Genomic DNA, 23809 nt, shown 5'->3' with positions numbered 1-23809 from the left:
TTGTAAGTGTAAATTATTTTGTCAACCACCTTGAAGTGGAATTTTCAACCGTCGTTTATAATTCTTAAACTTTAGACGAAACTAGAAAAACTGTTCGTTTTGAAACAGCAATCCACAACAGCTATGAATCATTTCCACAAAAAGATACACAAATTCTGGATCACAGCACCTATCAAAGAATCGTACTCAAAAGGTAGCATCAACAAAATCGCATTCTCTTACAACAAAAACAAGATTTAGAGACTGAAATCTTCAAAATTAGAGATAAAAACTTCAAAATCTAAATAACTACAAACTTATAATCATAAATAAGATTTGAGCTTGCAGAAAACGTGAAGAGTCATTGAGAAAAGGGAGCATTAAATTAACTGTTTTTCCCTTCCTTCCCTTCCCTCATTGCATAAACAGTAGAGTATCTCTAGTTTTTCAGTTTTTTTTTTTTTTTTCACGCCATTCTTCATGATAAGCCAAAATCAACAACTAAATTTATAACATGCATGTTAATAATACCATGAAAAATTCCACTTCATTATACATTGCATATTATTTTTCTTAGTTCATATATGAATTTGACATTATCTCTTCCAAAACCACCAACCAAAATCACTTCTCAAAGAGATTATAAATAGAAGAGAGTGGGGTGTGTCAGAAATTATCAATAAAACAGATAAGGTATGCTTATCAGATAATGCGTACACACAAAGCTCATGCTGAAATATTGTAACATGAATAGGTTAGGTGTATAAATCTACGTTCAAGTATAGACATACACGTGAAGTTGGTCCTGGCACTGGATAGTCCTATAGGCACCGTGTAATCATGATGAGTAGATAAATTATATGAAAACATACATGGATAATCCCTCAAATAACCAGTGTCACAAATCATAATATCGCATTACCAAAAGTAATGCAGGGTTGTTTAACTTTCCAAAGAAAGGTTCTCAAATCTCATAAATCACAGCATCAACATCTCAAAAAACATTTGCATAAGCTGTAAAAGCAAAGCATGATATAAAAGCATCACATAAAACCAATTTCGAATATAGTTTAAAAGAAAAAGCCCACTCACACACAACCTGTAACAACATGTCCTTAATTTTACAATTTTATTAAATTTAAAAGAGTGAATTGATGAAAATGCCCATAAAGGCAAGAACATTGACTTTTATTGTCCGTCATTTAGTGACGCATTTGAACTATTATTTTACCGTATTCTCGAAGTAACCGACTATACAAACATGTAGGTGCAAACGGAATCGAATTAAGAGTTACGATGAAGATTTTACAGATTTACGAACCCGAAAGATCATTTTTTTTTAAGAAATTACTATTTTAATTATTTTATATTATTATTTTAATGTTTTCTAAATTATTTTATATTATTTATATTGTTTTAATATTTTTTTTGAGTGAATATTTAATATTTAATAACTTATTTTGGCATGGGGCCCACTTAGCACAAACCCTCCACTCTTTTCTTGCCACATGGCAATTCCTCCACCATAATCTTGGACTCTCTCTCTCATTCTCCCAGCTCTCATTTCTCTTGCTCTCTCATCTGTCCTCCTTCTGCAACACCGAGACCACCATCACTACCCTCGCCGGAACGACGAGCTCCACCATCACCATCGTCACAACCTCACCATCTCCATGAATTTTACGAAACGAGAAAAGCCCAGACTCCCTCACGTCTCTTTTCTCTCTCTACAAACACACCGTAACTACCAACCTACTCTCTGGTGAGTTCGGCTTTGAAATCAACGAAATCAAGGTAAACTCCAATTGAATCAGATTTATTCCAATCTCTTGTTACTTTTCCTAACTATTTGGGTTGTTTTCGAACTAAAAAATGACGGATTTAACCTTGCCCTTCAATTCTCAGATTTTTCGGCTGACCCGAAGCCTTTGCAGGTTTTTCCCAACCAACTTCGGCCACAGCTCAACCCCACTTAGGTAGGTTCTTGTTCCTTATGCTCTAAGCTTCATTTTGCCTTTTGAATTGTAGAGAATGATTGAGTTTTGAACTTGTGGTAGGTGTTTGAAGTTTTCCGGCCTCCCTCCACAAAATTTGATCTTCTTCTTCGTTAGGTCCAGCGATCTGGGAGCCTAAACTGGTCAACCCGACCCGTTATAGAAAAAAAAAAGAAAAAATGGCTTAAGCCTAAATCCGGCCCAAAAACCTGATCCATAGGCCGACCCAAGCCTTTAGTCTATTAACCCGACCCAGCCCATTTCGAAATGGATCATGAAATATTCTTGGAATATTTCCTAGAATATTCCTTGTGTTGACTTTTTCAAAAAATTTATCGAAAACCATCCTAGGCTAATTTCGATGTCTTGACTCTTGAGTCCATTTTTGGCATACATTCAGTGAAATTCCAAAGTTTTAACATAGTTGACCACTAGGGCATCTTGGTTGACTTTTTAGAGTTGATTGTTGACTTTTTACGAAAATTACCCTTGACCATTCTTAGCGTATTTCGACCCGCTAATTTCTAATCCACCGTTCATTTCTCCAAATTCAAACATTTTAATTGAGTTTTACTAATGGATCTCTATTGTGCTTAGGTACAATTTACATTAGTGATCCGTATTTACTCGTTCGAACGGCTGCAACCTCATAAGTATCTGTGAGTGAGTCTTTTTTTTTATATAGTATATATATATTTGATAGTTTCAACATATATATTTATTAATGAATTTTCTACGTGATTGCCATAATTAAATTAACGGTTATAAGGAAATGTCATATTGTTGGAAAATTATGAATAATCTTACGGGATGCACATGTATGCATATTATTACAGGATGCCTTAATTATATTTATGGCCGTGAATAGTATTATGTCGATGTGAATTATCGATTTACCGCTATATGATTTTATTTACGTTATTTGCTTATCATGTGCTACACTAGTGTTAGTACTTACCTGGGCCAGGCCAGGCCAGGCTTCATGTGTATGTTCACATTGCACCGCACACTCACTTTGGATCTATTGTAGGTGCCAGTCTTGTCCTAGATTGCTATAGGCAATTACAACTTGTATGTGATGCGCTTATCACTAGTCTTCACTTGATTGTAGTACTAGATTACACCCAGTCATGTTCATGCTAGAATATCTCTGCATGAACTCGTGTGTCAGCATATGTCGATGAGCACCCGATATGATATATCGTTTATGCGAGATGTGATGATTATAAAATGTTATGTGCTTACTTAGGATATATTGTGAAATATTGCATGTTCAAGATATTACGGTTTATAGTAAGTATAGTAAGTACTTCCATACTATATGTAGTATGTATATTTTGGAAACTATACTTGTTTTACGGCGAGTAGTTCTTATGTTTTCGAAAAGGTTTTTACAAAACTATTTTTTTAGGCCGACTCACCTTTGTTTTTCACCCCTCCAGATTTTAGTAGCTGAGCTTTATCGACAAGGATTATAATTTTCATACTACCTCTACTGTACTTTACTTATGCTTAGGCATCACGTGTGGAAATATATAGTTGAAATATTCTGTCACTGTTGAAATATACAGTTGAAATATTCTATCGACATTGGAATATTTCATTGGCATCTAATGAGAATTTGAAGGGAATATACTTTTGAAATATTTAAGGTTCAACTGCCTCAACTGGTCTACCATTATAACTCGCCAAAATATGGGGAATTTGGTTGGAAAATGTCAAGTCTTCGCCGTGCCGCCATCGTTGCTTCAATGTCTAATCCAAGGTTTAGGTTTTGCTCCACTTCAACGAACACATTAGTACAAGTCTAGATGATCGATTCCTTGCTGTTTAGCCGGAATCCCTTCTGTCCTCTCACATATTCTAGGTTTTCTTGCTGGAGAACCTAGAGACTTTTCCTTTTCGAATATGCGCCATCTCTCAACCATTTCACACATGCAATATATGAAAATTGATATTCAACGAACCTATATAACAATAGTGACATCGAGGCTTACCTTCACTAAAATGGTAGAAAAATTATTGGGAAAGTTCCTCAACATTGGAGTTCTTTAAATCGGTGTATCGGGTTTGAATTTCAAGGAACAACGACCAGGGTATGGTTCGTGGCAAAAAGTGGTCAGGATGGTGATGGTTGGGTGGCTCGGTTCGCCAGAGAAATGCGGCTCCGCTACCGATGTTTTTGAGGTTGTCGGGGAAGGATGAGATAGATGAGGAAGAAGAGAGAAAAAAGGGAAATGAGAGAAAGCATGTGGGAAGAAAAGAAAAAGGGAGTGAACCTCTTTGGACCTGAATGCAAACAGAAATAAAATAAGTTGAAGGAAAAAATCTAGAATATAGTAATATTACTAAAATGCCTTTGAGCTATAAGAATCTTCGTTTTAACTCTAAAATTCATTCTGCTTGCGCTCACACATTTGTATCGTCGAGACTACAATAATATACTAAGGTGATAGGTTAAACATGTCACAAGATCAAAGGTCAACAGAAGTCAACACTTACCCATCTTGGGGCATTTTGGTCATCTTCAACCTTCAAGAATTAAAATATAGTAAAATCAGAGACATGTCGTAACAGTTTCTCTTTAGATTAGTTGATAGATTGTGTGAGAGAGTTGATTATTAAGTTTTGGCTTTGAGTGACATGACATAACTCCAACAAGAAAACAAATGAGCTCAAACTAAACAAAACTAGTTGGAGCAAACCGAAATTAAACTAAACCAATTATCGAATATTTTATTTTGGTTAAACCAAACTGAAATATAGAAATTCATGGCACCTCAAGAAACGTGTATAGCATGTGTTGTCATTGCGGCAATTATCACTTCTTATATTTTGGTGTCAGTCCGTTTTTTTCCTTCCTTTTAGGCTCTGCCCCCTTCTCGCTCCAAGTTACCCGTACTGCTAAATAGCCGTTTCTATAGCCTTCACAAAAAAAACTCCCACCATTTTGACAGTGCCTATCGCCCATATCCATCGGATAACTATCTCATTTCTATTTTGCTCTTTAAAATGACAAAACATCAAATCCCACAAAATTCAAAACTCCCAAATCGAACCGAAAAATCAATAACATCTCCAATAAAGCCCTAAAAATAAATATGAGAATTGTCATTGGCACTCTAAAAATTTAATTATTAACTCCCAACATTTTACATTTAGAAAGAAAAATACACTTGTGTAGAATTAGGTTTGTGTACAGTCAATAATAAGTCGTATAAATTATACTAGCGTAAGCTGAAACAATTATTTTTTTTAAATATATGGGAGAGAGAAAAATTGGAGAGAAATGTGAAAGAGAGAGGCACCAGAGAGAGATTTATGTTTTTATATTTTATTTTTAAAAATTAGAGATATGTTATGAAGATGTGGATAGGGGTGGGTTCAAAAAATCAAAAACTGAAAAAAAAGGGGACCGAACACCGAAAATCGAAAAAATTGAACCAAAAAGGAAAAAACCAAACCGAACCGAACCTTATTTGGTTCAGTTTCGATTTTGGAGGTTTGGAAACCAAATCGAACCGAATCCCTTTACACTTTATGAATGTTTGTCCATGATGTTTCTTTGTGAAACTTTGTTGCCAAGTTTAAAACTAAGCCTATGGTTTTTTCAAGGAGCATACTTGGTTCAATTAGGGAGAATATTTCATTGGTTATAGAGAAAAGTTTTGGAAGGCTTTGAAACTTGGAAGAGTTTTTCTATTTGTTTGCTTTTTAAATGGATACAATGATCATTTTTCTTTGCAAATGAGGTTGTTAATAGAATAGATTGGTTTATATGATCTTGTATATGTATAACTACCTTTCCACTTTTCCACTGTCCCCATTTTCTTATTATTAGTATACCAATGCAAGCCTTTTTTCTAAATTCCATATTAAAAAAAGGATCAAGTTTTATAAAAAAATAAATAAAAAATATACCGAAACCAAACCGAAAAAAACGGAAAGAAAATTAAACCAAACCAAAGTTTCAGTTCAGTTTCAATTTTAGTAAAATTGCCAATTTAGTCCCTGAATTATCACCTTAGTGAAAATTAGGTCTCTAAACTATTTTTTTCAGAAAAATTAGTCCCTGAATTATAAAAATTTGCCAATTACATCCCTAATGTTATATTCGAAGCTACTATGTTCAGTTTCCATCAATTTAAGTCACGTTACTTGCATGTGATACACATTAGAGGGTAGATTGATAGTTTTTCATAAAGAAATAGTGTATGAAGTCAACTTTGAATGAGAATTAGTAGTTTTTCATAAAGAAATAGTGTAAATTAACTTTTAAGGGTAAATTAGACATTAAATTTGCAACCTATATGAAATTTTAAGGGCTTATAGATGAGAAAATGATGGTATTACACTTTAAAGTGTGTCAAGTGACTTAAGTTGGCGAAAAATTGGATAAAATAGTTTTAAATATAATAGTAGGCATGAAATTAGCAATTTCTAATGAATTTAGGGACTTATTTTACTGAAAAAAAAATTCAGATACCTAATTTTCACTGAGGTGATAATCCAATAATTAAATCGGCACTTCACTAAAAAAAATATTTAATTTATGCGAATTACATTACTGTCCCTACTTTTATGCAGTCACATAAGACCAAATTGTCTTTTCATTACCGTACCGTAGTGTTCCGAAAGCAGTTCGCGATTCCGGTTGCGATTTCGATGAAGGTTCTGGAACCTAGGGTTTCAATCCGTCCGTACAAGGAACCCTATGCGAGTAGAGTAGTTGTTACAGTCGTCGTCTTCTTCCTCTGGGCTTCGTTGCAATGAGCGCCATTAACATCACGAACGTGACGGTGCTTGACAATCCGGCTCTGTTTCTCGCACCCTTCCAGTTTGAAATTTCTTACGAGTGCAACACTCCTCTCAAAGACGGTACCGTTTCCCCTCTCTCTCTTGCTTTTTTGTTTTTGTATTTTTGTTTTTAATTGTGTGATTGAGTTTCAATTAGGGTTTTTTCGTGTTTGATTGAGAAATTGGTAGTACAATTGGAAATGGAAGTGTTAGATGTAATGTTGAATGGGTAGAGGATATCTTCCGAAAATCGAGTTTCCTTGGCTTGCAAGGAAATGGGTGTTCAGGAGCTCATATACTATAGCTTGGATAATTATGTTTTATTGATATGATACACTGGGGACATACACCTAATTGATTGAGTTTATTGCTAGGGTTCTGAGTCGGAACTGAAACCCATAGACGATTTCTTGGTTGTTGAGTGTTTCTTCTTCTTTTCGTTTTTCAAAATGAACATTGTAGTATGTTAGAAGATTCTGTAGCGGTGGACACGGTGTGATGCTCAAAGAAGTCAACTGTGTTTTGTATGCATTCACGATTACCAGCCTCGCTAATATGTCGCGTATCTGCATTTCAAGTGAGCATATGTTCTAAATACACCGTTTTGTGTTTCCTTTATGAATTTAAAAGAAAAAAGATTGGTGGTATATTTTCTATCCATGACCATGTTGGATTTATCAGCTTAGCTAATAACAAGTAATTTCTGCATTTCAAGGGTGCATTGTATACATCTGTATGGTTATTCTGGTCATTTCAGTTTCAATGTTTTGTTGTGCCCTTACCCCTGACCCCTCTCGAAACCTTTTCCCATCCCTCGTGTTCTTTGTGTTGTATGTGCAACTGGATCTATTTAGACTGTTTACAATTTAATACAGCTAAAGGAGATGAATGAATTTTGGAATAGAAATAAAATTTAGCAAACAACAGATGCATTGTTAAGGTGCTTCAGGTCTGGAATATTGTTTAACGTTTCAGTCACATGACTGTAATTATAGTACTTGTCTGAGGTGCTACAACTGGTGATTGGTCATTGTATAGGTATTGCACAGGTCTATATAGAACCCTAAAGAAAACCAGAAAGGTATCTCTGAAAGAGTGAAAAGGTAGCAGTATGTAAATTAGGAAAATTTTAGAGCTGTAACTCTAAAATATTTCTAATTTTGTAGGTTTGTTCAACAGGAAATTATTTAACCACCAAGTTGCACCAACTTGAAGCATGGACTTGGTCCGGGTAGGGATATGGACTCATTGAGGACAACAGACTAGTAAATAGTTATGTGTAGATTCTTTTTAAAATGTTTAATCTTCTAGTTCCAGACCCTATCTCATTAAATAACTTAAGAGCGTAATAAGAGGACTTTTAGGGTCATCTGGTTTCCAGCTTCATGAGTCATCCCTACTAGTTAGGTAATGATTGTTTGCATGAAAATTGAATAGAATGGGGAGCTGAATTTCTGAGGTTTGCACAAGTAGCACCAAGTTGCACATGCTTTTCTAGTTCGGGGTGAACTCTAAAAGTGATGCCTTCTGAGGTTTGCACAAGTAGCACCAAGTTGCACATGCTTTTCTAGTTCTGGGTGAACTCTAAAAGTGATGCCTTGTTTAATTGTTGAGTAATTTTCATGGCAACACAGATTTGGAATGGAAGCTCATCTACGTGGGATCTGCTGAGGATGAGACTTATGACCAACTCCTGGAGAGTGTACTTGTTGGGCCTGTCAATGTCGGAAACTATCGTTTTGTACTACAGGTAAGCTTCCACTAGATCCTTCTACCGTATCCTTTTCACATCTGATCCACGAGGTGCGTTTGAATTTGAATCACCTTCATTAATTTTGTTGATAATTTTGCAGGCAGATCCTCCTGACCCATCCAAGATTCGTGATGAAGACATCATTGGTGTGACTGTGCTTCTGTTGACCTGCTCTTATATTGGTCAGGAATTTATCCGAGTGGGCTACTACGTTAACAATGATTATGATGATGAGCAGCTGCGAGAAGAACCTCCTCCAAAGGTCTTGATTGATAGGGTTCAAAGAAACATTTTGTCTGACAAACCGAGGGTCACAAAGTTCCCCATCAATTTCCAGCCAGAGAATACTGAGAGTGGAGAACAACCCCCTCCACTTGATCAGCCTAATGAAGCAGATGGAAGCACAGAACAGCTTGTTTTGCCTGTAAATCCTTCAGAGGAGCAGAAACCTTAGGTATTGAATCACAGGCTTCCAGTTCCTTTTTGACTTTCGTTATCCTCTTTCTGGGAAAACTTTATGCATATTGTTTCACTGGGCGATTGCCAAAATTTTAGAAGGATACCAAATGCTTTGGCCCTACCTGGGAAGGGGTTTGAAGTTTAGAACTTCTACCCTGTGAATACGGTAACATTGGTTCATGAAGCTGTGCTGACTTTTGGTTGTTGGAAGTCTGTTTCATTCAGGTCATATTTTGTGCTGACTGGGATTATCAAATTTGTAGTAATAGGAGACAGATGTTCACTATTAGCCTGAAATCTCACTGAACCTTGTGTATGATCTTAACTTTTTGTACTAATCTCACTTGTGGAGTTTTTTCATTGTTTTAAGTTTGCTTAATCAAGGATCGTCGTAAATGGAAAATGCAATGGTTTGGTCTTTCACTTGTGCTATTGGCCCCGGGAGCCTGTATCAAGAATTTTAGGGGTAGCATGTTTTGAGTTATTGCGGGTTATTGCATCGGCACCTTAACTGATTAAGTCATTGAAGAGCCATGCTTACATTTTAGCTTGTGGATGGGCTGAACCGTTCAACCAGACGTTTGTTTAAAAGTTGTGTATGGTTTTTGTTGTGGCTTTTGTTACAGTTCTTCTATCACTTCCTAGTCTCAGGGTTTTAAGGGGCAATTTCGACCCTTAAAGCTGGATGCTGAGTCTCTGCTAAGTGGTTAGAAAGCATGGACGACTGTTCGTAGCATAACTCGTATAATTTGTCGAGTAAATCTTACGAATGCAAGACCTGATCATTCTCATTCTCCTGATAACAAGCTTAGAAGTGGCTGAAGCTAAAGAACAGAGCAAAGTATTATCAAGCAGTCAGTTTAGCCACATCACTCGAAAGCGACGAAAATCTTAAGATAGCTTCCTTAATTCGATACAAAATGGCAAAATCCTTGTTTTCCTTTCTCGCTGTTGTGTTCTCTCACAAGACGGCAACCCAAAACAACATTCTTGGCACTTTATCCACGCCTTCTCTTGGACGGGTTCCCTTTGGATTGCTTCCCACCATATCTCGTCCTCTGCATATTACACCATCCGTTATAAGAGACTTCATACTTTAAAGCCTAAATATATCCTAACATTGTGGTGATGTTTTTTTTACCTTCTTTTTCGACCCATTCTTGTCTTGTCTTTTACTTTTCTTTCTCGGCATACCCTGGAATAATTTAGCGGAGAAGGTTAGCTTCCTGCATGCCCACTCGACATATTTTCTAGTTTATTTTATCAATGGGAGACTTACCTGTGAATTAGCTAGAATTTTAGCATATAAAGCAGGGGTCTCTTCTTCATCAATTTTCCCATCAGCGTTCAGTATGGTCTTCAGCCTACCTTCGTCCAATAGTTTCTCAGATCGAGCATGTCTCTGCAATAATAACAACAATATAATTAGTCACTGGTAATTGTCTTGATAAGACAACATAAAATTGCTGGCGATTCTTCAATTAAATGCAGGCTAGCAAACACAACAAAGCTGTATCAATCTGTATCAATCAGTCTGGCGCTTCTTCATTTTGCACTACCAGTTCTGCATATTGGAAATGATCTCATATCCGAGACAGTCAAAAGGAAGAAAGCGGATAGCATCATATTTTCTTAACCACAAAATGAAACAGATAACCAATGCAATCTAATCAAGGTAAGAAATAGTAGCAAGTCGTATACAATGACAAAAAATTGAGGTAGCAAATACCAACTGATGATTTAACTCTATAGAAAGATACGTAAGCCACACATCTTACCTTGGATTTCAGATGAGCCCTTAAACTCTCCTCATTCAAACAGACAATTCTAGGGCATAACCTGCATTTAAAAGCTGATTTGCATTTCACGATACAGTCTGGTAAATCTACTGGTATTGACTCCTCGTCTGGCATGATTTTAGATTCTTCCTCTGGTAATTTTGAACCACTTTTAATAAGCAACTGATCGACCATAAGAGCCGGTCTTTCATGTCCGGTTGAAGCATCATCATCTTCAGTTATTGGTAGACCTGACATGAAAAATGATGTCATGTATCTTGTCAAAACATAAGCGTAATCATTCTGGTCAAACATTAAGATATAGAATGCACTCAAGCAAGCAAATCAATCAAGTTGTGATAGTTATGATACAAATTTCCCCTTGTTTAACTTTCTAGGATAACAATATCTTGCACGGTTCCATAATTCCAAAATGATAAGAGGTACTAATGCTTCTTTGGACACTTGGTTGTAATTAGAATTACAATCTTATATTTCATCCTAAAACCATTCAGAAATAGAAAGGTGTAACCTTTTATGGATAGCTTCCCGAAGGAAATATTTGTGTGAGTTAAGAAGGTCACCCGAACACTGTCCTGAAGTTCTACTTATGTGCAACATTATATGACCATATGATGCAAAAACCTTTTGTGAGAAGTTTTATAGCACCCTGAGTGAAGGCAACAGTTGTGAGTGAAGAATTTCAACCCGTAACTATCATTAAGTTGTAGTTACCTGCACTATTCTACGAAATTCGAACTTTCATGATCTATACTTGAGTCCACGTAAGCATCTATCTTGTAGTAACATCTATTTTTTAAGCAAAACGGCATAACAAGATGCTGCGTGTTTTGTGATTGGAAGTTGAATCCTAATTTTCATATCAACTTTACAGCACTCCTAAGGATGAGAGTTACGACTTTTATGCACGATAATACATCAAGTAAAACTGATAAGCCCGTATTTTCTCCTCATTTTCCGACTATTTCTTTCACTTTCATTCAATTTTTCGGGAGGGAGTAGTGCTATGGAAGGAGGAAGGCAAAAACTAACAAGGGTGGGAATGTTATGATAGACTCTACAATCCGAACTGATGTAGCGAAAACTTGTTGTTTCAATAGACAATGTATCCCGATAGAACAATCCATAACATCAATGCAAAAATGCAAATAGAAAACTCTATATCCATGAAACAACTAAAACTTCACTGAAAACAAAAAATGCTTATATTCTTCCAAACAAGCCTTACCTGATGAATCAACAGGAACTTCAGTCGCAGAGCTATCCTCACTTTGATATCCTGGAAATCAAAAAACCAGAAGAAAAATTGAATTTCAGCCAATATTAATCAATACCCACCTTTTCTTTTAATCAATTCAGAAAATAAGTTAACAAAAAAAATCATATAAATGTAAAAAAAAATGATAATTAAAGGGCAGGGAAGGAAGAGAAAACCAGAAGAGGTAGAGCAGGACTGAGCATCGTCCTTGAGTTCTTGGACTGCATCATATTCTTCTTCTTCTTCTTCATCCGAGTCGTCTGTGGCTTGTGGTTCCATTTCAGAATCCGACGAGGATGAAGATGAATTGGAGGGGCCATCTCTGTCGCCATGTTCTAGCTTGTAGAATCGCCGCTTTATCATTTTGCTAACTGAGAGAGAGAGAGAGAGAGTGAGAGAATGACTGAATGAGTGAGGGCGGCGGCTGAGCGGGGAGAAAGCGAAGGGAGGGATGGTTTAGCGGTATGAGAAAGAAGGAACTGCTTTGGTTAGGAAAGGGCTCCGGAACCCTTCCGCAAATCCACAAGGGATCTGAGCCAATCAAATTTGATCCAACAGTTAAAAACAGGTGTCTTTAAAAATTTAGGGTAAATCTCAGTTTACTATCTTCAAATTTCGTAGTTTCAACATTTGGTACATGAAGTTTATTTCATCCTAGAGTCATACCTAAAGTGTTAATTTTGAGACAATCTCGTACATCCATTAATCTGGTTGTTAAGTTTCCCGTTAACTGATGACGTGACGCCTATGTGGACAATGACTAGGCGTCACATGTCATTAAGGGATCCACATGAAAATTAAAAATTTGAAAGAATAATTATTTAAAGAAAAGTAAAAAAAAAAAAATAAATCCCCTTCGTCTTCCCCGGAATCCCTACTCGTGCCCAACCTCCCACCCCTACCCCCATCATTCATCCCTTCCTTTATCCCCTATCACTCGCAACCGCTTCCCTCCCCACTACACCTCCATCCCACCCGAGCCCACCCCCTTCTCCCATCCCAAAAACCCCGCCGTCGCCTTCCTCCTCCCACTCCACCACCCCCTATGGTCCCCTTATCTCCAAATCCCCTCAGCTCTTCCATCGCCGCATTCGACCTCTTGAACTCCGACATCAGAACCCCTAACATCTTCCTAATCTACATGATCTCCGCCGCAACCTTTTGTTGCAGCCTCGTTGTTGATACCATGAACGACTCCTCCTCCGGCCAGCAGAACACCAGCTTGTACAGTAGGATCATTAGTAGCAGTGAGTTCACGTTCCTCATTGCGTATAGGACTCCCATGAACCCATTAAACCCATTAAGCTTCGATTCGATGGAGACCGTTTCGTCGAATTTGAGTGACAACGGCTGGATTCTCATCTCCATCAACCCCCTGTTTTGTTAAGTGAAAGGGGAGGTGGTTGCGGGTGATGAGGGATGGGGAATGGGTGGGTGATGGGGATGGGAGAGTGGGCACAGGTTGGGATTCTGGGGAAGATGAAGGGGATTTGGGTTTTTTTTTCCTTTAAATAATTATTTTTTTGAATTTTTAATTTCCATGTGGAACCCTTAATTTCCACGTGGCGTCCAGTCATTGTCTACATGGGCGCCACATCATCAGTTAACGGGAGACTTAACAGCTAAGCTAACATATATATGAGACTGTCTCAAAATTAACACTTTAGGTATGACTCTGGAACGAAAAAAACTTCATGTACCAAATGTTGAAAACCACGAAATATGAGGGTAGTAAACTAAGATTTACCTTAAAAATTATAGCAACTTTAACCTTTAGACCAAATTTTAAGAGTTTGAATTCCTTGACTTTAGTGGATTTAGTGAAAGGGATCCAGAGATGATCCCTTTCCCTTTGGTTAATTACACTTTTACGACGTCAGCTTCATGATGTAGCATAGGAAGTCGCTTCCCACTTTTAATCACCTATAATAATATTCATCTTCACTTGTAAATAAGAGATTTTAGGTTTGATTCTCGTCAAAGGCAAATATGAACCACATTATTACTAATAAAAGACTTAGCCTACTCCCTCATTTCCTTAACGTGAATAATATCGTTTGTTCAAAATCACTTATGACAGGAACCGCAAAACCCAACTCTCCATTTAGCCACCAACCTTTCTTCTTGCTTGGGGTCAGTGGCAACCCCATCTCTTTCTTTACTAATTCCTTTCTCCTTCTTCCCTAAACCCCATCTTCTTCCTTTTCTTTTCATTTGGCCCTTGATTTCTAGTAATTTTGCTATGAGCTTGTCTCGTTTCCTTGAGATTTGTCTCAATTTTTTTAAGCTTTATCTCAATTGTTGGCAATTCTTATCGCATATTTGAGTTTGATGGCTTTTTTCTAACTGCCATGAGTTACTGCCCATCAAGTTCGGCTTTGGCTTCTCGAGTTCTTCCTCCATGGACTTTAGTTGGAGGCGTGCTTCGAGTTTTGGTGGTTGCTAAAGTGCAATTCGCACTACTTGACAGGATTATAGGAGCGCTTTTAGCGAGGGTTGCTCGCCCACCTCCATTTTTTTTCCTTCATTTTTTGGGTTCGTTGGTTCTTCTTCTTGGTAACGGCTACTTGACAATGATAATGCGTTTATTTTGGCGGAGTAGGCTGGTTCTCGTTTCCAATTCTAGAGTTTTCGGCTTAGGCATTGTTACAGGCTCACTTTTGAGACTTGTTTCATTGTTTTACTTTTTGTAATGGCTGCACTTCTATCAAAATTGTATTATAAAGGTCGTAACTAAAAATGAGCAAAAATATTACTAGTAAATAAGCTATTTAATAAATTGTTTATCTTCTGCTATTTAGTACTACGGTATAGTGGTATTCTTCCTCACAAGGTCTTAGGTTCGATTTTTGTCAAAGATGAATTTGAACCACATTATTACTAGCATACTATGATGTCAAGCTCATATCATTTTCCTTATCAGTTGTTAAAAAAAAAAATTTGTTTATTGTTCCACTGGGGCATTGACAGACCGCCCACCAAACCAGAAAAGCAACGGCGGCTGACTCAGCGACTCATCATTCCTTATCAAATTTGATTTCTCAATCTACCCATCTCCTCATTCTCCACCACCTCCCCCATATAACACATTTCCCAACAATCTCTCAGGGCATAATCGTCCTCCAACTTCTGTGCCTATATGTACCCACTCCACTCACTTATTCCCCCCCCCAAAACCAGAAGAAGCACAGCAATCAGCTCCAATGGGTGAATCAACCACAACCGCACTCGATGGCAACCAGCTGATCGCCAAGGCCCTTGCCCGATTCGGCGTCGACCACATGTTCGGCGTCGTGGGAATTCCTGTTACCTCGCTCGCGAACCGTGCGGTCTCGCTCGGAATCCGGTTTATTGCCTTCCACAACGAGCAGTCCGCGGGTTACGCCGCCTCCGCCTACGGGTATCTAACTGGTCGACCCGGGGTCCTCCTCACGGTCTCGGGTCCCGGATGCGTCCACGGGCTCGCCGGTCTTTCCAACGCCATGACCAATGCTTGGCCCATGGTGATGATCTCTGGTTCGTGCGACCAGAAAGATTTCGGCCGCGGCGATTTCCAGGAGCTCGATCAGATCGCAGCCGTCGAACCCTTTTCCAAATTCTCCGCCAAAGCTAAATCAATCAAAGAAATCCCGGATTGCGTGTTTCAGGCTCTCGCTGAAGCCGGTTCGGGTCGACCCGGAGGGTGCTATTTGGATTTTCCGTCGGATGTTCTGCACCAGACAATTTCTGAGGCGGAGGCTGAGAGCTTATTGGCCACCGCTGCCGATAAATTCGGAGAGTCGGAGTCGGAGAAGGTTCTGAAAGTACAGAATTCGCAGATTGATGAAGCGGTTTCGCTGCTACGGCACGCGGAGCGGCCGTTGATTGTGTTTGGGAAAGGAGCTGCATTTGCTCGAGCGGAGAATGAGTTGGGGAAACTAGTGGAGAGGACCGGAATCCCATTTTTGCCCACTCCAATGGGGAAGGGACTGTTGCCTGATACTCATGAGCTGGCGGCGACGGCAGCGAGGTCTCTGGCGATCGGGAAATGTGATGTGGCGCTCGTTGTCGGCGCCAGGCTTAACTGGCTTTTGCACTTTGGTGAGCCTCCCAAATGGTCTAAGGATGTGAAGTTCATTTTGGTTGATGTTAGTAAGGAAGAGATTGAGCTGCGAAAACCGCATTTGGGTTTGGTTGGAGATGCAAAGTTGGTGTTGGAAAAGATCAATTTGGGGATCAAGGATGACCCTTTTTGTTTGGGGAGGTCTCATTCGTGGGTTGCAGCGATTTCAAGTAAGGTGAAGGACAATGTTTCAAAAATGGAGGCTCAGTTGGCTAAGGAAGTTGTGCCATTTAATTTCTTGACGCCAATGAAGATTATTAGAGATGCAATTGCAGGGTTGGGGAGCCCTGCTCCTATACTGGTTTCTGAGGGGGCTAACACCATGGATGTGGGTCGGTCTGTGTTGGTTCAGACCGAGCCAAGGACCAGGTTGGATGCAGGGACTTGGGGAACAATGGGGGTTGGTTTGGGTTACTGCATTGCGGCTGCGGTGGCTTCTCCTGACCGGCTTGTTGTTGCAGTGGAAGGGGATTCAGGTTTTGGGTTCAGTGCAATGGAAGTTGAGGTATGATCGCTTTCATGCTTGTTATTGCAAAATATGTGCTAATGGTTATTAATTGTGGCAAATTATCTGCTAGTGATATGCTTGATAGCTGTGACTGATTCCTTTAGGAAGGAGACCCTGTTTGTTTACATAATTAGTTTCATGATATAGCAGACACTGATTGTTGCCGAGATATTTTTTATCTCCCCGCGAATCTGTTTTGGATTTGAGTTGGTCAAAATCTCACTAATGGTTTAAAGAGTTGGAATGCCTTGATTTGTGTTCATCCGAGCTCTGATTTCTGGTTGTTGGCTTTGATGCGGTTTCCATTTAGTTCAAAAGATGTGGAAGAAAATTTGGTGGTCCATGTTAGGTATAGGAATTAAAAGAATTTGGAAGCGAGATACTTTAATAAGTGGATATGTGTGCTGGAGTATCAACCTAGGTATTGTTTATTGGGTTCATGAAAGTAGTAGCACAAGTAATATTAAACATGGTACTAACCTTTTCCTTTTGGTTTCTACCTTTTGTTTTAAAGGACATATTAGAGAAAGAAAAGGTAGTTGGACAACTTAAACCGTCATCTTACTTTTTGCAGTCACATGGTTAGATATGATTAGCTTAAGTAGGGAGTGAGCATCTTATTTGATGGTGGGGTTGAAAAATGGACAGCTTAGGTTAGGGTAGAGCTTTAAGGAATGGGCAGGTTAAGTGCTGGCGGGGTTTAAGAACTGGGCTGGATTATACTTGGAGAGGTAGGAGCAGTTGGGCCTTGAGGGTGACTGTCGTGCAGTCTACACATTCAAGGTTCTAGAAGTTGGAGGTTTTTAGTCTCTATCTTCTTAAGTAAGGACTTTTTGTTCCAAAAGTTTGCGATCCCCTTGATCTCCACACCATGTCTGATGTTGGCTTTACTTTGTATTAGAAACTTATCTTTAACAAAGACAGCTTTATTCGAATGTTTTGGTCTCCACATCATGTCCAATGTTGGCTTTCCTTTGAAATCCTTTCTATTTGCGATTTCCTTTGTAGATATCTATCGTTGTTTCTTATCCTTTGAGCACACAGTCCTCAAGACATATAAACAAATAATAGACATTTGCTATATTTGTCTTAATTGTTCTAAGACTGATAAATGATGGTCAGTGGCTTCCTGAGGGCACTTCCCTCTTACTGTCTCTCTGTCTCTCTCTCTTTTAGCTAATGAAAGCCTCAGCAAGGTTAGCTTTTGGTGGAAGGGGAACAAGGTTCCATCATTTAGTTACATCGGTGCTGTATTGAGAATTCATGCGACGATAAGTTTCTTACTACATAGGATTTTCCATGTAAGGTCATCTTTTCCCATAGTTGGAGTAAGGTTTTGGCATCTTTTCTGGTGGGAGATGTCGTCGGTAGCTTCATTTTGGTCCAAACTTTGAAGAGGTTCCAGTGGTCTTCTGTATAATTGGGAAATAAAAAAATTAAAAAAAAATAAGAAGGAAAGAAAAGGTAGTTCAGAAGCTTAACCTGGACACATTGCTAAACTGTTGTCCTATTCATAATTTGCCCTTATTACTGTACGCAGCTCTTGTTAAGGCTAGAGAGCTCGAAGCTGTTTTGTTATGAAGTTTGATTGCTCTTTCATGACTATCCTTTTCAGTTTCTTTTCTGTAATTAAGATTCCCTTTGAACTTTCCATTATATCATCTATGCTTCTTGGTCAATATGTCTTCACTGTTAAATTTTATCTTAGTGTGTGTCTGTGTTCTGGCGTGTGTGTGTGTTTCTGGCTGCACAAGGAACAATAGTTCATTGCTGTATATTTTTTCTTGATTCCTGCAGACATTGGTTCGATACCAGTTACCTGTTGTCGTGATAGTCTTTAACAATGGTGGTGTATATGGTGGTGATCGAAGAAGCCCAGATGAAATTAGTGGGCCTTACAAAGATGACCCTGCTCCTACTTCCTTCATCCCAAATGCGGGTTATCACACTCTGATTGAAGCATTTGGAGGCAAAGGATATCTTGTTGGGACACCTGAAGAACTCAAGTCTGCCATTTCAGAATCATTCTCCGCACGAAAACCTGCTGTTATAAATGTAGTTATTGATCCTTATGCTGGTGCAGAAAGTGGGAGGCTTCAACATAAGAACTGAATTAGGCCTTAGCTGCGTTTTAGCATGCTCATTTTCTCCCGGTAAAGTTGCTCATTTTTACGAATTCCACTAATCTCAGTTTCGTTAGGCACGTATGTCGAAGAGATTTTCAAATGAATGCCATTAAGCCAAGGAACTGTTCATTTTTATTTTAGATATTGTGGTATACAAATGTTGGAAGAATGGCCGGAAAGTGGAGGAGCTTATGTTTGTTGATGATTGTGATGGTATATGAATACTTATTGTGCCTGTTTCAGTCCTCATCTGCAAATCAGTCATTTATTTTGAAATTGTACAAGTTTTGTATTTCTCTATCTATTTGAACAGGAGGAATTTGGTAACGAAAAGCACTTCCAGATCACCAAAACCTCTTTTAATCCTGTTTCGCAGAAAAAAGCTATAAGCACTTGAAAAACTTTCGTATCACTTCATGTGCATGCATTTTAATTAAAATTTGATGCGCTTTTACTATTAACACTTTTTAGCAGTAATGCTTTAAAAAAAAAACATTTTCAAACGGGTGAGCAAAAATAAAATGAACATGAAAATAGTTTGACGAGACGCATTTACCATTCTTCTGCACGGTATATAAAATAAAAATAACAGATGAAACAAGGAAATTCTAATCAAATTTCTTTGTGGTTGATTAATAGAATTTCATATTTATGATTGCAATAGATTATATTATAAATTACTCTATAAAGCTCATTTCCTCATATAATCAATTAAAATCAAGGTTATTTGGTCAATCAACTGGAGTAAATAGATAAACGGTTCAAAATATTATAGTTAATTGATTAACGAACTTATTTTTAATTTACTTTTTACATATATAATATTTACAAAGTAATTTATAATATTATGGTTCTATGAATCGATTTCAATTATAAGCATAAAATTCTACAAATTAACTACAAAGAGTAAGGAGTTCCTACTCATTATTGAGGAGTCAAATATAATTCATTTAAGAAATAAGGAAATTAAAAATTCTACATTTGAGTTACTATTGACGGGCTGCTTGTCACAAAGTAAAAAGATAAAACAAATGTCACTGCATTTGTTTTCTTCTCTGATTAATTATTAACTAAATCAATGCAGGAGTCCAACTTTGTTTCTGTAGGCCGGTAAATACGGCATCCAACATTTAACGCTATGCATAATTAAACTGATAGACAACTTGAGGAATATAGTCCGGCCATTCGTGCTTCTCTTCTGAAACTCAAATACATACATACACATGTGTGTATATATGAATAGTTATAAATTACACTCACTTCACACATTAAACAGCTCGTCTCGAACATATAAAAGGGTACTTGTAATTAAGCGAGAGGAGTGCAGATGGCGACGATGGATCAAGCGACGGCGGAGATGAAGGAAGAGAAGACATGGGCCGTAACATGGGGTACATTCCTGAGTGAGGTGAAGAAGGAAGGTTTTATAGCTGCTCCAATGGTGGCAGTCTCAGTGCTGCAGTATCTGCTGCAACTGGTGTCCATGATAATGGCTGGACATCTTGATCAGCTTGCACTCTCCAGTGTTGCGATTGCCATCTCTCTCACCAATGTCACTGGTTTTAGCCTTCTTGTAAGTCTCCTTCCTTGTCATCATCTAACATCCACCACTTCTTTTTTTTTCTTTTCTTTGCATCAAGTATCTTTCTTTCCTTTTTCTTGGCTTTAAAATGGAAACTGCAATGCATTTCAAAGTCCATGAACACCTTGCTAATTAGAAAAAAAAAATTGATTGATATAATTCTAGTATTGTATAATTATATTGACCAAGCCCATTTTTAATACCAATTTGAGACTAATGAACCCATTTGCATGTATTTGTTGATCACAGTCAGGAATGGCAGGTGGACTGGAAACATTATGTGGGCAAGCATTTGGAGCAGGACAATATCAAAAACTTGGAACTTACACTTGCACTGCAATGATCTCTCTTCTCTTGGTTTGTCCTCCAATATGTGTCCTCTGGATTTTCTTTGACAAATTATTACCCTTAGTAGGCCAAAACCCCCAAATATCACATGAAGCACAAATATACTCAGTTTGGCTAATTCCTGCACTTTTTGGCGGTGCAATTCTTAAGCCTTTAACTCGATATTTCCAGTCTCAGAGTTCAATTTTTCCAATGCTTTTATCCTCCTTTGTCATTCTTCTTTTCCATATTCTTACCTCTTGGGCCTTTATATATAAGCTGGAACTAGGAGTTAAGGGTTCAGCCATATCCTTTAGTTTGTCAACTTGGTTGTATGTGGTACTGCTGTGGTTGTATGCAATGTTTTCTTCATCCTTCGAGGAAACCCGTCTTGCATTTTCTATGGAGTCTTTGGTCCATATTGGACTGTTCTTTCGCTTAGCCGTCCCCTCCGCTGTAATGATTTGGTAATTTTCTTACTCCTTATGTTTACGATGTGCGACAAACTTAATAATTACCTTTTCAGCATTGACAAAATCAATCCTAAAAATTGACACCATTGACATCCATTAATCTAAGCGTCAAGTTAATAGTTGTTTTTCGATGCAACACTTGACGGATCAATGATGCAACAGTTTTTAACTTTATACTATTGTTTATGTCAACTTTCAAAAACGAAGCAAATTGTGCTTGGTTCTAGATGAAAAGATTGCAAAATGTATTGACCCTATTTACTTCATGTGTACTTATGTCTCTTAATTTGTATTGCATTGACCAAAAATTTAGTCTTAAATGGTGGTCATGTGAGCTGATTATTTTGCTGTCCGGCCTTCTACCAAATCCAAAGCTGGAGACTTCGGTGCTTTCAATATGGTAAACTTCAATTTCTGTGCTTGATCACATTACTTTCTATATAGGTGATGATCATCGGATGATGTGCTCAAACTCTCGTGTATTCTTTGTGGTTATACAGCCTTACAATCTCTACATTGCACTTCACTATATCGTATGGATTCGGAGCTGCTGCAAGGTACTCAGCATGTTATTGTTTTTAGTGCATTTTCTATTTTAGGTAAATATACGGAGAACTCCTCGAGCAATACTCGAACTCCCCTCAAGACCACTCGAGCAGTGCTCAAACTGCCCACAAGGGGTTAAAATTCCAAAAGTCTGAAAAAATAACCTACTATTCAACATTCCCCTCCATTTTACCGTTTTTGAATATTAAGTGCCTTAGTGGTAGGGGCCTGGAAGTAATAACTGAAGTCAACCTAAACTTCAACTATTTTTACAGTATTCGGGTGTCGAATGAATTAGGAGCTGGCAATCCACAAGCAGCTCGAGTGGCCGTATGGGCTGCAATGTTTCTATCAGTCACTGAGGCAGTTATTGTGAGCACAACTCTCTTCTGCTGCCGCTACGTTCTGGGGCATGTTTTTAGCAGTGAGAAGCCAGTCGTGGATTATGTTGTGGTCATGGCACCTCTGATTTGTATCTCAGTATTCATGGATAGCGTACAAGCTGTTCTTTCAGGTTCATTTCATCATCTTTTTCTCACATATGTGCTTGTTTATTGGGTGCAATTAATGCCATATGGATTACATTTGTATGTTACACGCCTGTTTGGTAAGCCTTTTAGAATCACTAAAATCACGTTTTGACAGCCAAAAACGGTTTTTTTCAGTGCTTTTTGAAGAAGTACTTACTTTTTTAACATTGGAGAAGTACTTACCACTCGATTGCTTTTTCAAAAGTGCTTCCAACAAATGGCCTTAGGTGTAAAAGTGCTTCCCACAACATCTCTCTCAAACATAAAGAACTTATGTTTGAAGCTTTTTTTTATTAGAAGCACAACTAAATTTACTAGAAATCCCAACTGCTTTTGAAAAATTACTTTATTGCAGAAGCACTAAATAGTGTCTTTACAAATCGTAACACTGCTAGTTATATTTATGTCAAACGCTTCCAAACGCATTTTTGGTTACTTGAAAGCGGTTTTGTCAATTCCGTACGTACCCTAACTTGGGAGACAAACATATAAGAGCTATTTTCCTGTATGCATCAGGTGTTGCTAGAGGAAGTGGATGGCAACATATAGGGGCATATGTGAATCTTGGGGCGTTTTATCTGGTTGGACTTCCTGTGGGTTGTGCACTGGGATTTGCTCTAGGCTTAAGGGGGAAGGGCCTTTGGATTGGAATAGTGGCCGGGTCTGCTGTACAATCTGCTCTTCTTGCTCTTATCACTAGCTTCACCAATTGGACAAAACAGGTTTGAACTCACAATTAATTTCTCTTTGAATATTTCTCTGCGTAATTTGTTAATTTGAAGATAATATGTTTAAAAAGGTTCAGTATTCTATAGTACAATAATATATTGTTTCAACGGGGATTATCATTTTATATCTAAAATAAGAAAAACTGAACTCGTCACGTCGATCAAATAATTAAAAGAGCTGATGTATACTATATATTGTTTGAAGATAGAATTTTCCAATTTGATACACCAAAAAATAGTCTCTGAACATCCTTTATATGTATGTATTGCAGGCAAAGAGGGCAAGGGAGAGGGTATTCGCGGAGCGATTATCAGAAGACAGCGAAGCAAATTGAATGAGATAAAAGAAAAAGAACTTTGGAAATGAGAGCAAGGAGCCTTTTGTCCGTTACAATTTGCAGTCATTACATATTTTCTGCTCAAAATTCAAAATTCATCATCAGAAGGAATTGTACATGTTTAAGTACAAAGTAGTAGCTAGCAAGCGAGAAAAAACAGGTTAACATAACACAAACAATTGGCGCCAAGTCGATCGGTTGATTGTAATAAAAATTTGGTCATCTAGATAAACGTATAGGAGTTCAAGAGACCTGAAGAACTTTAGTCATCTGCCGCCCTTCTGGAATCCGATCGTCACGAAAAAACCGGCTGTTATAAATGTAAATTGATCCTTATATATGGCTTGCTGGTGAAGAGAGTCTTTGATCATGTTCCAATTTGCTGTGGCCAAAGCTGCTTGTATAGGTTAAAATAGATCTGGATGCTGAACGGAATGTGAATAATTTTTTATTCTTTTTGGCCACTGAATTTAGCGTGTTTGCCATTTTCACAGACATGTTTAACATATT

General features: G+C 38.0%; 4 protein-coding genes across 5 annotated transcripts; 3 read left to right on the top strand and 1 right to left on the bottom strand.

Annotated features, from left to right (window-relative positions):
* The first annotated feature begins 6574 nt into the window (after positions 1-6574).
* On the top strand, positions 6575-9342 carry LOC126583174 (histone chaperone ASF1B). 2 transcript variants are annotated; one of them, XM_050247485.1, is made up of 3 exons: positions 6575-6851; positions 8405-8520; positions 8624-9342. In XM_050247485.1, the coding sequence occupies exons 1-3, from the start codon at positions 6743-6745 to the stop codon at positions 8975-8977; spliced, it is 579 nt and encodes a 192-aa protein (XP_050103442.1). In that variant the 5' UTR covers positions 6575-6742; the 3' UTR covers positions 8978-9342. The 2 variants fall into 2 exon arrangements, with proteins under 2 accessions (XP_050103442.1, XP_050103443.1); XM_050247486.1 differs by lacking the exon at positions 6575-6851 and adding an exon at positions 6900-7347.
* Positions 9343-9730: 388 nt separating this feature from the next.
* On the bottom strand, positions 9731-12560 carry LOC126583172 (uncharacterized). Its single transcript, XM_050247482.1, has 6 exons — positions 12216-12560; positions 12010-12060; positions 10761-11011; positions 10262-10384; positions 10124-10177; positions 9731-10040 (listed from the first exon to the last, which is right to left on the bottom strand). The coding sequence occupies exons 1-6, from the start codon at positions 12400-12402 to the stop codon at positions 9981-9983; spliced, it is 726 nt and encodes a 241-aa protein (XP_050103439.1). The 5' UTR covers positions 12403-12560; the 3' UTR covers positions 9731-9980.
* Positions 12561-15061: 2501 nt separating this feature from the next.
* Positions 15062-19051, top strand: LOC126583168 (2-hydroxyacyl-CoA lyase-like). The gene is made up of 2 exons (XM_050247479.1): positions 15062-16646; positions 18447-19051. Exons 1-2 carry the CDS (start codon positions 15243-15245, stop codon positions 18759-18761), a joined length of 1719 nt encoding a protein of 572 aa, XP_050103436.1. The 5' UTR covers positions 15062-15242; the 3' UTR covers positions 18762-19051.
* Positions 19052-20120: 1069 nt separating this feature from the next.
* Positions 20121-23431, top strand: LOC126583170 (protein DETOXIFICATION 8-like). Its single transcript, XM_050247480.1, has 7 exons — positions 20121-20348; positions 20607-21151; positions 21471-21557; positions 21658-21714; positions 21979-22217; positions 22750-22955; positions 23234-23431. The coding sequence occupies exons 1-7, from the start codon at positions 20133-20135 to the stop codon at positions 23294-23296; spliced, it is 1413 nt and encodes a 470-aa protein (XP_050103437.1). The 5' UTR covers positions 20121-20132; the 3' UTR covers positions 23297-23431.
* Positions 23432-23809: the final 378 nt, after the last annotated feature.

The sequence above is a fragment of the Malus sylvestris genome, chromosome 9, assembly GCF_916048215.2.
Source record: "Malus sylvestris chromosome 9, drMalSylv7.2, whole genome shotgun sequence".
Lineage (NCBI taxonomy): Eukaryota > Viridiplantae > Streptophyta > Magnoliopsida > Rosales > Rosaceae > Malus > Malus sylvestris.
This window is presented reverse-complemented; position numbering and strand designations above follow the sequence as displayed.